The 14,414-nt window shown below is 45.8% G+C and overlaps 1 protein-coding gene across 10 annotated transcripts in view; it reads right to left on the reverse strand.

Moving 5' to 3' along the window:
- PSD3 (pleckstrin and Sec7 domain containing 3) overlaps positions 1 to 14,414 on the reverse strand; it is a 616,838-nt gene that overhangs the window by 36,504 nt on the left and 565,920 nt on the right. For all 10 annotated transcript variants that reach the window (XM_055566944.1, XM_055566946.1, XM_055566948.1 and 7 more), the window contains 2 exons: positions 9,317 to 9,474; positions 6,418 to 6,562 (listed from right to left, as the gene is read on the reverse strand). In XM_055566944.1, the coding sequence (XP_055422919.1) occupies positions 6,418 to 6,562; positions 9,317 to 9,474 (303 nt within the window). The remainder of the gene's footprint in view (positions 1 to 6,417; positions 6,563 to 9,316; positions 9,475 to 14,414) is intronic.

A 14,414-nucleotide genomic window follows, 5' to 3' on the forward strand; every position in this document is an offset into this window, starting at 1 on the left:
AGAGGGCGGACGGGTCAGCCGGTGACCCTGGAGCTGGTGCTGGGCCATCGGAGGCTCCTCACCCAGCCCCCAACCTTGGGACGTGCCTTCTTGCCTTCCCCACGCTAGGAGCTGCCCCAGGTTGAGGCCTTGAGACAGCAGGTGGTGCGGGGACCATCTGGACGAACAACGGACGCAGTCAAGGCTGCTCATAAACCTCAAGGTCCTGGAGGCAGCTGCAGGGTCGGCTTGTCTCTCGGCTACTCCAGACTTGTCGGTAAGCTCCCGTGCGCATTAAACCCGCCCCGAGCAGCCCGCAGTGGCTGCCCCTGTCTCTGGCCTCCCCTGGCCATCCTCATGCGGGGCCAGTCTGTGAACCAACGCCGCCCCCTCTCCCGGGCCTCGGCACGGCTGCCCCGCGGTCAAACCATGGGATGGATAACACGAGGCTGGAAGCAAACACAGCACTCTCCTGTCTGTGATCCGTGCTAACGCAAGGCCTGGCCCTCCACAGGGAGCACGCGGTGGGCATCCAGAGTCAGCCTCTAAAGGGACCATGGCTGGGAGTCAAAGAGGGAAACAGGACAAGGCAATGGGGGAGACCACCCCTGCAGGAGGCATGGTCTCCAGGGGACGCACGGGAGGGAGGCAGGTGTATTTCAGGGCAGGGTCTCTGATCTGCAGGGCAGGTGGCTGGACACAGGGTGGGTCTTAGAAACACACACATTCCTGGGGACCCTGGCTGAGACCTGATGGATGGAGGAGTGGGTGGAGATGAGAAAGATGCATTTTAGGTAAGTCCCCTGGTAAATTATGTGCGTTAATGTTTGAAAAGGACTACCTGATGAGTAGAAAAGGAGGCCTGAAAGATCCTACAGACGGCCAGCCACGAAGTCCTAAGTCTGGAGTGCTACATGGAAGGAGAAGCAAAACTTAAAAGATTTTCACACCAGTCTCTCCACCTGCGACAGGAAGAGAAATGTGCTCTGGCAACACGGCCGCAAAAGCAACTACAAGAAGGCGACTCCTCCCACACAGCAGAGCTGCTCGCAGAGAACCCTGCCGCACTGACAGTCATCGATTTCAGGGACGGTGGCTAATGTGCTTTGGAGAGGAGACAAGAATAAAATTAAAGAGAAGCTTGCAAATGACAGGGTGATGAACAGTGTCTTTAAAAGCACCAAACAATCTTCTAATTGAATATTTCGTTTTTTCCTAATACTGGTTAACTTTTTTTTTCTCACCCTGGTAATATGTCTATTTTGTAGACTGAAATTACCCAAGTGGTCCGGCATGCCGGGGAGGGGCAGCAGGCTGTGGAGGAGGGAAAGACGGCCAGGCCGGAGCGGTGGCTGCAGACGGTGGGGGCCGTGGCCCTGAGTGGCGCCAGGCAGTGCCCGGAGACAGTCCTGGTTGTCACAAAGCGGGGTGATATTGGCACTGAGTGGGCAGAGGCTGCGAACACTGCTCAGCACCCTACGACCCACAACGCAGCACTCAGGGCCCAGGTCGGCAGGGCTGAGGCCGAGAACCTGCCCGGCGTGAAGGGGGAGCCTCGCCCTGAAGGCGGGGAGGCCTGCGGGGGCATCCAGACATGCCTCCCAGGTTCGAGGAGGGTGACTGTGACTCAGCAAAGCGGAAGGTGCCCAGACACCTGGAGCAGACGGTCTGCACACCAGCACCCCCCCTTCTCTAACCTGCTCTTGATCACGAGCTGGCTTCCACATATTTGCTTCTAATTTTCCGATTACTCTCAAGGGCAAGGCACATTTTCCATAGGTGGTAAACAAACATGATGACCTGAGCAAAAAATGTAAAGAGCTAGTGATAGAAAGAATCTTAAAAAACAGTCTAGACAATCTCCTCATTTTCCAGAAGGAAAACTGAGGCCCACAAAGTCTCAGTGACTCACCTGTCTGGGGGTGGGGGGTGGGGGCGGCATCATTGTATTCTTTTTTTTTTTAACAAAGACATTAAATTCCTGAAAGGGTTTGGTCATCTTATGTGACACAGAGGATGCTTCTTGCTGGTCACTACTTGCTTGTTTAAAATTGTGAACTCACCATTTTGATCACATTACATATGTATTTTTTACACTTCTGTGTTCAAAATGAGGAAAAATATAAAAAATGTTACGCATTTCATTTTAAATTCCAATGTAGGGCATTTGTTTAAAATAAGAGACTGCCATGACAAAGGTGGTGGGGTCTTGTGGTAAAAATACACAAATGAATAAACACACTCATTTTCACATATAAGTGACTAACCAATGAATGTACACATATAGTCACTGTAGTCTTGTCTGATCCTCTGCGACCCCATGGACTGTAGCCCACCAGGCTCCTCTGTCCATGGGATTCTCCAGGCAAGAATACTGGAGTGGGCTGCCATGCCTTCCTCCAGGGAATCTTCCTGACCCAGGGAATGAATCCGCAGCTCTTGTGTCTCCTGCACTGGCAGGTGGATTCTTTACCGCTAGAGCCACCTGGGAAACCCTACCAATGTACAGCCCATACACAAATAGGACAGAAGCACACTTTCCCCTGGTGGCTCACAGGGTGAAGAATCCACCTGCAATGTGGGGGACCTAGGTTGGATCTCTGGGTTGGGAAGATCCCCTGGAGAAGGGAACAGGTACCCACTCCAGTATTCTTGCCTGGAGAATCTCCATGGATAGAGGAGCCTGGCGGGCTACAGTCCATGGGGTCGCAAAAAGTCAGACATGACTGAGCGACTTTCAATCACTCACTCACATTTTCCAAGTAGAAAATAAATAGAAATGTAGGTTCCACAGTGAGAAAAGAGCAAGGAAAAGCTCACATGTTGCTCTAAAGTTACTAATGTTCCTCTTTAACCTCAGATCACCTTTTACCCCAGATCTTTTACAGGAGTAATGGCGAGAAAGCCCAATCTATTGAAAAATACCAACTGAAAAACTCCTAGTGAAATTAATAAAATAAAACTCAAGCTTTGAAAGTATTTTTGCCTCAAGTTGTTCAACTGTTTTTCTCTCCTCTAACCTTGTGTAATATAATAATATAAAGAAAACTGAGCACCAAAGAATCGATGCTTTTGAACTCTGGTGTTGCAAAAGACTCTTGAGAATCCCTTGGACTGCAAGGAGATCCAACCACTCAATCCTAAAGGATATCAGTCCGGAATATTCATTGGAAGGACTGATGCTGAAGCTGAAACTCCAATACTTTGGCCACGTGATGTGAAGAACTAACTCATTTGAAAAGACCCTGATGCTGGGAAAGATTGAAGGTGGGAAGAGAAGGGGATAACAGAGGATGAGATGGTTGGATGGCATCACCCACTCAACAGACATGAGTTTGAGTAAACTCCAGGAGTTGGTGATGGACAGGGAGGCCTGGTATGCTGCAGTCCATGGGGTCGCAAAGAGTCAGACACGACTAAGAGACTGAACTGAACTGAACCTTGTATAATATGGCTTACTGTTTATGTTAAGTACCCAAAATTAAAGTGGGGAAATGCACTTGGTTTGAAAGCTCGTATTTTAGCTGGGTGGATGAAGAAGTCTGGCCAATAAGCAGTAAAGCCTTCCTTTTCTCTTAGGGTATTTATTATCCATGAAAGTTAAATGCCATTTTGCCTTGTAAAGTGGTCCTTCCTATTCCTAACAGTTTTTTTGGTAGTTAGTCCATGAACTAGAGCTTACGTGGGGAGCATCAACCAAACCATGTCAATAATAACGATGAACTTACAGAAACGAAAGAATGTCTCCTGAAACCACGTCTCCTCTGCTCTCTGCACCAGCCTGTCTCTACGCACTTGGGCAGGACCCCATACGTCCCTCCTCCACGTCCTCACTGCCTTCATCCCCCCGAGGGCGCCCACCGTGGCCGCTCCAGCAGGCGACCCTGATGCTGCTCTCGCCGCAGGGGCCAGTCGCCTCCTGCCACTTGACCTGAGATCTTTTTTGTCCTGTTTGTACCTGATCTTCTCCCCCTTTTCTTTGCCTAACATTTTCCCTGTGTTTTTCTTGACTAACTTAAAAACTATTGTTCCTCAAGTGTCTGTTCGGCTCTGCTTCTGAGCACTCCTTGCAACATCTGGAGGTAAAAAGAGAGAAAGGACACAGCAAAGGACTCTGGAAAGAAGCATCAAGAGGGAAGCAGGAGATGAGGGGGAACCCAAAGCCAGAGGGGACACCACAGTGCCCAGAGCCCACGCCTAAGGACAGCCCTATTCCTCACTTCATGGAGCTAACGGGACCATCAGGAGGTCCCAAACCCTCCTACTCCATCCATCTCCTCCTTCACTAACTCATTTTTCCTCTTTCTATTGTAAATGCCTTTTTCTTATATTAGTTTCCACCTCTGATACTTTCTTCCTGTTGTAAAAAGAAAAAAATTTGAAGCACTGATTTGATCACATTAATTCCCTACTTACACTACTTTCCTAAGGATGCTGGGGATGGTGAGGCATCCCAAATCCTCCTCATGACCTTTCATCATTTGGCCTTTGCCTGGCACCAGCTGCAGAGGCTTCCCTCGCGGCTCAGCAGGTAAGAGTCTGCGTGCAGTGCAGGAGACGCAAGGGGTGGGGGTTTATACAGAGTGAAGGAAGTCAGAAAGAAAAACACCAATACAGTATTCTAACACATATATATGGAATTTAGAAAGATGGTAACCATGATCCTATATGCGAGACAGCAAAAGACACAGATGTAAAGAACAGACTTTGGACTCTGTGGGAAAAGGGAAGGGTGAGATGATTTGAGAGAATAGCATTGAAACATGTATATTACCATATGTGAAACAGATCGCCAGTCCAGGTTCGATGCATGAGACAGGGCGCTCAGGGCTGGTGCACTGGGATGACTCTGAGGGATGGGGTGGGGAGGGAGGTGAAAGGGGGTTCAGGATGGGGAACACATGGACACCCCTGGCTGATTCATGTGAATGTGTGGCAAAACCCACTACAATACTGTAATTAGCCTCCAATTAAAATAAAAAAATTAATTAAAAAAAAAAAGGCGGGGGTTTGATCCCTGGGTCGGGAAGATCCCCTGGAGGAGGGCGTGGCAACCCACTCCAGTATTCCTGCCTGGAGAATCCCATGGACAGAGGAGCCTGGCGAGATACAGTCCATGGGGTTGGAGAGTCAGACACACAACTGAAGCACCTTAGCCCGCACGCGCACACACACACACACACACACACACACACAGCTCCACAGAGCAATGTTTCCCCCTTTCACAACACGGGGTGCTCGAGTCGCACCTGCTGACACAGTGCGGCTCCCACGTCTGCGCTGCCCCCTCTCCCTCCTGGCCTCACTCTGCTGGGCGGCCCCCTTTCCCACACCCCTCCTGCCGCCCATCCTGTGACTGTCTCCCTCACCCCCAAGGCCAGGCCCTGTCTGGAGCCCGCAAGGTCCTCTGGACTTATCCTACATGTACCTCTGATCAAACTGTTGCAATTACTTGCTTGTTTGTATCTGCCAACTGGATCCCAGAGACTGCCTGGGTTTCACTTGCCTTTCTATTTCCAGAGCCAAAAATAGTCTCTGAGGTACAACAGGCACATGATACGCTCTTATTAATAAATGTTCTGTTGATAACTATGATGTCAGGTGTGTGGAGGAGCTAGTTAATATCAAGACCTGGTTGATCACAGCCAGATGCAACTCTTTCTATTATTGCATCGATAAGAAATTCACAAAGACGTCAAAGTAGCTTCCAAAATCCTTAACAAGTCGGTGGAAATAGTGGCCCTGCAGACAGGTTTAAAACTGGTAGACATGGCTTGTATGCAGTGTCCTTAGAACAGAGTTGTAAGCAGGAAAGGAGCCCCATAAAATGTGACCTTCAGAAACATTGACCTGATAAAAGGAGAGCAGCTCAAGTGAACACCTCCGAAGAGAGTTCTCGTGTGCTCTGTTTGCATTCTCTGGGAAAACCACCAGGGTCCACTCAGATCCTCCCGAGGGTGGGGAAGGCCCTGCCTTGCTGCACTGTGAGCAGTGGGTCCCCGGGAATGCTTCCAGCATCACACACAGTCTGGGATTTGGGAAAAGCTCAGTAAAACGAAAAGTTAAATCAATGAGTGAATAAAAAGCTGGTTTCCAAGGCAGGACATCTACCCTTAGCCAGGAGTTTAAAAAATATGAACTGCTGGGAAAAACAAAACAAAAAACAAAAATAAAAGTGAGGCTGGTATAACTGAGTAGTAAACTAACTTTAGAAACAAATTTAAAGTGTGCGTCCACCCCGTCTCGAGTCCGCCGTGTCTGCTTCCCACGCGAAGTGTAGAGGCCCCGGGCACACTGCGTCTGCCCCCTTGACAACAAGGCCCTCCAGGTTGAGGTCTCATCCTTGCCCCCAGAATATGGGGCATTATTGAAATACAAATAGTAAGACCACTTTACAAAGTGTGAAATGACAAGATGTAAAGATCAAAATGCCTTTACCTGAGACAATTTTGTCGTAGTGGCAGGCAGCAGCGGGCGACTAAACTTCTTCTGAGACCCAATGGCTGCTGGAAACGGTGGTGCCGAAAACACAGCCGCAACACAGTTAATCTTGCTTATCCATCCCTGCATTTCCTCCGGGCTCCTAGGAGACACAGGCATATTTATGTCAGGGTATTTCCACACCTGCATGCACGGCATCCTGCCCGTTTCTCACCACTGATCTAAAATGACATATAAAATCATTCACTCTTCTTGGGACGAATTAATCCCTGGCAAAACTTCACTGGAGAGGAACATTTTCAACAGCATTCGCCATGGTAACAAAAGGCCCTGGAACCCATGATCATCAAGGAGTAAGACTGTGACTACCGCCCGAGGATACAGACGAAACAAAGCAAAATCACTCCATAGAAAGTATTCATTAAACCCTCTACTTTCTAGTTATGCTGATACTAGGCTAGTCAGAAATTAATTTAAAAATAAACTCATCTCTTCTAATCACATAATTTGATTTTAAAATGCAACTGAGTGATAAACTGATAGAGGGAATATAAAGAGGTATATACACCCACTTTGGAAAGTAATTTGGACAGTTTTTTAACAAAATTAACTATAAATTTATCAGCAATTCTATTCCTAGGTATATATTTACTCAAGGGAAATAAAAACATATAGGCACTAAGAGATTTGTATGTGCATATTCACAGGAGCATTATTTATAAGTGTCCAAAAGGAGAAACACTCTAAATGTCCATCAACTGGTGAAGGAATGGACAGAGTGAAGTCTGTATCCTTACAGAGCATCACCACCCAGCAGCAGAGGCATGGAGAGCTGAGACAGGCCTCAGTCTGGACGACCCCATACCTTTACGCGGAGCAACAGAAAAGCCCACATACTCTACGCCTGCGGGTATATGGAAACTCCAGAAAAGGGCATACAAAGAGGAGACCAGTGGTGTCCGGGCTAGGGGTAAGAACGGCACAGGGGCTCAGTCTCTGTAGGGTGATGGAAGTGTTCTACAGCTGGACAGGGTTGCACGATTCTGCAAATTTACTAAACGTCACTGTGAACTTAGAAGTATGTGAGGTGCACCTTGATAGGACAAAAAAATCCACCTGAGAGGATGTGGAAATCTCCTGAGGTCCGTGTCACACTGTGAACTTGTACGCCATGTTGGCAGAGTCCGGCACTGACAGTGCTTGTGAACTCGTAGAGGACTGGAAGGACCAGACCCGAACTAGGCGAGACACCCGCCGGCTATGCAGTCAGTACAAGGATGGACAAAAAGTCAGCCCATCTAAAAATCCCTTTCTGCACGATTCCCCTGAAAGCGATCACGCTGAGCGGACAGCACACCAGGGGTCTCCCTCACCGTGCCCCACGCCTCTCTTTCACTGGACTCAATTCTGCATCAGTTATATTTGGAGTAATCAGATCTCCTGAGTTATCATATCCGGCACTTTTAGACATTTAAAAACAATAATGCTGGGGAACAGAATAATTTGAAGCACTTTTATGACTAATAGCCATAATTATGCATCTGGCTGTGGTTCCCTTGGGTGTTAACTGTCTTACTCCCACACTAAAAATATCCTGTGTAACTTGGGTTTCCTTACAACTTCCTCCTCACCGGATGTCAGCAGTTTTACACCTTTGCAAGCTCAGCATCCACAGATCACCAGAGAACCTGTTCTTGTTCTCATTCCCCTTTCTCGTCTTCCACTGTTTTCATCAACAAGCACGCAGACACCCATATTTACTATCTCGACGTCAAATGTCACACCAGTGCCAAATGCGGCCACCTGGCGGGGCTGGGTTGAGAGTGGTTCTGAAGTCAAGCTCAGGCTGTAAAAGGCACACCGTGACAGTGCCTGCCACGGACACCGATGCGACATGTGCGACTAGACTGCCTGTTCTAGAGGCTCAGTTCCAAAAATCCCAAGTTTCTCACTTCATAAATCCAGAATTCTCCACATGGAGTGTTCCATCCCTCATCTGAAGGCTGTCACGGACTCCTTATTACATAGGCAATCCACCCTGCTTCCGTGCCCACAGTATGATTTTATCTTTTCCTTCTAGTTTAATCACAGACTCTTAGAGCTCAGAAGGAGAGAGGAGAGAGAGAAGGAAGTGAAATCCACACTTCCTGCACAGCCTGTGTGTGCCAGGCACTGTGTCGAGGCTCTTTGCACACCTGATCTGCTTTGCTTCTCACCAGAACCCTGTGACACGTGCGCTAGGGACAAGCTGAGGCTCACAGAGGTTAGACTGTGGCCACGACAAAGACTCAGGCAACGGTCGGTCATCTGAGTCCCCGTCTGCTGCACTCACTGCATGACAGGACTTGCACTAAAGCCCTGGTTTCCTTTATGAGGATGTTACATCCAGAGCTGGTCAGGGGCTGACAGGGGGTCACAGGGCGACTCCAAGGAAACGGAAAGCGTGCCCCAGGGTTGCCTTTAGTCTAGTTTCCTTAGATCATTGTCTCTCTATTGTAGCGGGTTAATGACTGACTCGGCAAGTGTGCCCTGTAGATCCCAACTCTCTTTCTTGGTGTAAAGTGGTGCTCTGCTAACTGCTAAGTCACTTCAGTTGTGTCCGACTCTGTGCAACCCCATAGACGGCAGCCCACCAGGCTGCCCCGTCCCTGGGATTCTCCAGGCAAGAACACTGGAGTGGGTTGCCATTTCCTTCTCCAGTGCATGAAAGTGGAAAGTGAAAGTGAAGTCACTCAGTCGTGTCTGACTCTTAGCGACCCCATGGACTGCAGCCCACCTGGCTCCTCCATCCATGGGATTTTCCAGGCAAGAGCACTGGAGTGGGGTGCCATTGCCTTCTCCGAAAATGGTGCTCTGCAAACTAAAAATCCAAAGCAAACCAACCAATGAAACCTACTGGGCTTGAAAAAGCAAGACCCTCCAATCAGCTGTCTTCAGCTTGAGCACGTTGGGCTTCTTCTCGTAGTCGGTGGCCTGGGACGCCAGTGCGTGGTGAACGCTCACGGCGTTTTTCAGGTCCTCCTCCGACAGGGCCTTCTCTGGCTTATATTCGTCCTGTAGGCAGATACGAAGAAAGCAAAGACATGTTCAGACTTCATTTTCTCTTCTCTTCTCTTTTTAAAACCTATTAACTTCAAGAAAAAGTTTGGAAAATCCATGAAGGTGCATGAAAAAACTGAAGTGAATGGCGGGTAAAACAACTCCATGCTACTTTATAAATGTCACTAAACATCCTTTTCTTTGAAAAGTATTCTCAGAATGAGAAAATACACCTTTATCAAAGGCACACTTTTGCAAAAGCTGATATATAATAATTAAAGAGCTGCTGCTGCTGCTGCTGCTAAGTCGCTTCAGTTGTGGCCGACTCTGTGCAACCCCATAGACGGCAGCCCACCAGGCTCCCCCGTCCCTGGGATTCTCCGGGCAAGAACACTGGAGTGGGTAATTAAAGAGCTAAGGAAGGTCAAAGATGAAACAGCTACCATACACGTTTTATGGTGGTTTGAAATGAAGCAAGGTCTCATAGGGCGATTTGGTTTCAGAAACAAATGGACACCCATCAGCAGAAGTGAACTGACGGTGAAAACCAGGCCACTGTGTCTGCTCTAAAGACTCCACATTTTCCTGCTACTTTCTTTTGAGGCTAATAATATGAAGAAAAAGATGAACAGTAAAATGAAATAATTTCTCCAGCTGTACTTGAAAGAAAAGAGGAAAAATCAGCTTAATCTTAAGTCAGGAGAAAGATTAGCTCTATTATCATAAATTTGAAAAATGAGCAAAATTATATTAAAAAGGAGGGTATCATGGATAGATGCAATTTTATCTTTGAGCATTATCCAGACACAATTCATAGAAATTACAAAGGTTCTTTTGTGTAGCTTCCACCTAAACATAACTAAAAAATAATCCCAACTAGTTGAAAAATGTGATATTATTATTGTACTATTATTATTATATCTGGTCATTTCCGTGGGTCCATAAGAATAAAAAAGACCTGAAAACCAATGTAAGTGTAGTAGACATTACAAACTATTATAGGAGATATTTTTTACTATTAAGTTCCTCTCTCTTCTTCCCATATTTTATAATATCAAACATGATGCTATAAACTTGCACTTCTTTTATAAAGAACACATACTCCTCACCTTCTAATTAGTAGCAAAAGCCTCTTAGTAGTAAAAGGAAGATATAGTCTATTCTGTTATCACAGTTTCATTTTACAAATTTTCAAAAAAAATAATTATACTTTCCCATATCTCTTCCTCCCTTCCCTGCAGCCCCAGCACAAACCACGCTTTCAGGGGTACTCTTGCCATCAGTTCAAAATGAGTCAGAAAGAAAGAGCAGCGGCTGATCTGGGTAATAGCCGACACCAAGCGGGGGAAACCTAAGACACTCAGTACATACCAACTGCAACATAAAAATCACAGAGTTTATAATACTAAATGGTAAAATGACTACTTTAAGATTGCTACAACTCTATTGAGCCTCGGTGATTAAGAACGGACGTCAACAGTAACGGCAGCCAGCGCCAATGGTCAAGGCTTCCCCGTCCACAGTGACCCCTCTGCTCCATTCTGCCGAGCATCCCCTATTCTCTTCAGTACACCTGTCCCACCCCAGCGGAGGTTAAGAGCACAGGCAGGTGCCTGGAGCCGGACCCATCTCTTCCATGTTTCCATGATCTTAGATTAATTAATGCACTCATTAAGTTCATTTTCTTTGAGAAGGAGTGATTATCTTCTTCATAGAGCTATAGGATGAAATTCCATGAGATCCCATTTTTTAAACTTTAAATAATGTTCAAAGCGGATAGTATGCACTTAGATGTTACTTGATATAGTTTCTAATAATAATTTTTAGTAGCATATAGCTTGAACTTTGGAGAAGGTGATGGCACCCTACTCCAGTACTCTTGCCTGGAAAATCCCATGGACGGAGGGGCCTGGTGGACTGAAGTCCATGGGGTCGCTAGGAGTCGGACACGACTGAGTGACTTCACTTTATTTTTTCACTTTCATGCATTGGAGAAGGAAATGGAAACCCACTCCAGTGTTCTTGCCTGGAGAATCCCAGGGATGGGGGAGCCTGGTGGGCTGCTATCTATGGGGTCACACAGAGTCGGACACGACTGAAGCAACTTAGCAGCAGCAGCAGCAGCAGCTTGAACTTGTATTTTATAAGGACAAACTTGTGAGGATCAAACTTTCTGCTTACATACCCTGTAAACACACATTCGTAACCACCTTTATTGTCTTTTCTTCTTACACAGAGGAATCGTGCTTAGGGTTAATCCTGTACTCCAGATCAACCTCCACCAACCCCTCCTAGGATCTTATTTCCCTGGTTATTATCTTTCCACTATATTTTAAATCCTTGGTTGTCTATGGGCTTCCTCCCCACAGCCTATAAACACCCTTCAGGGTCTCTCTTATATTTGTAAGATAACAGTCCCTCCTGAGTATCACTTCCTCCTCTAGCCGTCACCTCTCTTTTTCCTTTATATACAACTAGTCAGGAGTCCACATGAACTATTTTTATACACTGATTTCCAGTTTACCCTTTAACCTACTGGAGCCTGGAGTCCATTTCTACCCTTCACTGAATCTGCTTTAGCAAAGGTCAGAAATGACCTCCCGACCGCAAAGTTTTACAGATTCTTTAGTTTTCATCTCACAGCAACCAAGGAAGTCAGCAATTCTGCTGAAATTCTCCACGGCTTCCCCTCCCACTTCTCTTCGGCGCCTCTCCTCCACTCTGACCACAGCTCCGGCACCTCCTCATCCGCCCGTCCGCCAGGCTTCAGTTCTGCTGTTGGACTTTGTCCCTTCTCGTCCTGGAGGTGCCCCCTGGAATGACCACAACTGCTGCAACCCTGGAACGTCGCATGGCAGGGGGAGCTGAAAATCCACACAAGACTTATCATCTGCCTCCCGTTTATGCAGTTCCTTCCCATCTTCCGCTCCTCTGTGCCCATGGTTCCACGTTAGCGAATTCAATCTCCCCTGAATCACGCAGTATGCAGTGCTCACAGCTGAAAAATCCACCAACAATTGAACCTGTGCAGCTCAAATTTGTGGTGTTCAGGTTAAACTCTCCTCTTACCAGTGTAGGTCCTATCTATATCACAATGCCTGACATACTGCTGCGGATGAATCGGAAAAGAAAGACCAACCCTTAGCCATTAGCACTGGGTGACTTGGACCTTTGGAGCAACTCTACTTATTCCTGGGGGCATAGTCTCTCTGACCTCATTCTTCAAGCTTAAAACCAAGCTTAAAGGATGATGTTCCTGGAATACTCTAACAGTGCTAAGAGTTTTAAAATGAACATTTATTACAGCTCTAAGTAGAAGCGAACAGTAATTATCAACTTGGGAGACCTGCACGGTGGTTTCTGAAGAGGACTCTATTCTCGGGCAGTTTCCTAAACCTTAGGGTAGCTGATACTGGAAGGAAAATACTGCACAGGACAGAAAGGGAAGATACGATCTATTTAACTAGGACGAAACCAAAGTCTAGGAATTTTAAGTCCAATATGGGCTTCCACTCTTTTAGTTAATAGTAATATCATTTTATCATTTTTAAAAAAGGGCAAAGTACAAACAAAACACATTTGGAATTCTGAATTCCTACTAGAAAATGTAGCTCCAAATCCATACAAAATAAAACTCAGGGTAGACTGGAAAAGTTAGAGCTGACAACTGAATAAAAAGAAGAGACTTTATTCTGCAGAGCTCATTCTGACATCTTTACTTTTCAATGCTTAAAGTTGAAGATGGTGTCTAATGATGGTATTGGGAAGGAAGAAATAAAGGATAAATTGTCATAATCAAACCATTTCAAACCTAAGACTCTTGGCTATGCAAACTAAATGAGAAAAGAGAGCAAGATAAATTCAATCAAGAAATTTTCTATAAAAAAATAAAATGCTCCATGACACCTAATAATTACTAGCTATTTTCTCAAACAAATGAAAGGTGAAAATGATGCCTAAAAACACATTACTCTCCTCTGTGTTCACTGCAATCTACGTCTTTTATCCAGGATGACTCACTGGAGCTCTCTACCAGCCTAATGAGCACCAAGCATGTGATTTCACAATACTGTTTATTTAAAATGCACTTAAAGCATGAAATGAAAAGCTTTCTCCTTTTTTAAAGAAGCTTGTTAATTAAATGTCATGTGAAGTTGGATCATAACACGCTAACGCAAAGATCATCTACATATGTACAAGCAATAGGTTGGCGTCAAGTCTGAAAATCTGTACCCTCAGGTGAGTATAAAGTCCAACTTGGAAAGTGACCAAATGTCAACTGATATTCACCAATGTCAATTTAAAAATGCTCAGATTCCAGTTTACAGAGTACAAGGTACAAGTGCTCTACCTCATTAAAACAATTTAAAATAAAGTTGAAATAGTCTTGATTTCCACGGAGAGAATAGAGTTGTGAGAGAAATGAAGACATTCTTGAGAGCCTATGAGGATTTCATAAAAACGTCAGTAGTTAAACTGGATCCTAAGCTGTGTGTTAATTCTTGATTTTTAAAAAGGCACTAAAAACATTTTTCATAATTTGATGATTATCTTTTTAAAAAATTCGGTGTATTTCTGGGTAGATGTCATTCTAAAAGTTATTCAGCTTCATTTTTCTTTTACCAGGGGGCACATTGTGTTCCCACAGATCTGGGAGGAAGGCGTAACGGGAAATCAGATGAACGTGTGTTTTAGCCCATCACTCAAATAATCAGATATCTGAAAGTCACTTCTTCATAGAATGTTAAGACTGAAAGGAGCTTCAAGGATCATTTCAACTAATTTTCTCATGTTAGATAAGCGATTTTAAAGTCAGGAAAATGTCTTCTATTTCTGTAAGGAGAATTAGGAAACAAGCAACTTAGAGTCAAAGGATTACATTTGTTCACATTAGCTTGTCCGGTCACGGCAGACATTGCGCCGGTGAGGACACATGGGCCCTAGCAGAGGCCTGG

Source organism: Bubalus kerabau, chromosome 2 (assembly GCF_029407905.1).
Source record: "Bubalus kerabau isolate K-KA32 ecotype Philippines breed swamp buffalo chromosome 2, PCC_UOA_SB_1v2, whole genome shotgun sequence".
In the NCBI taxonomy this organism is placed as follows: Eukaryota; Metazoa; Chordata; class Mammalia; order Artiodactyla; family Bovidae; genus Bubalus; species Bubalus kerabau.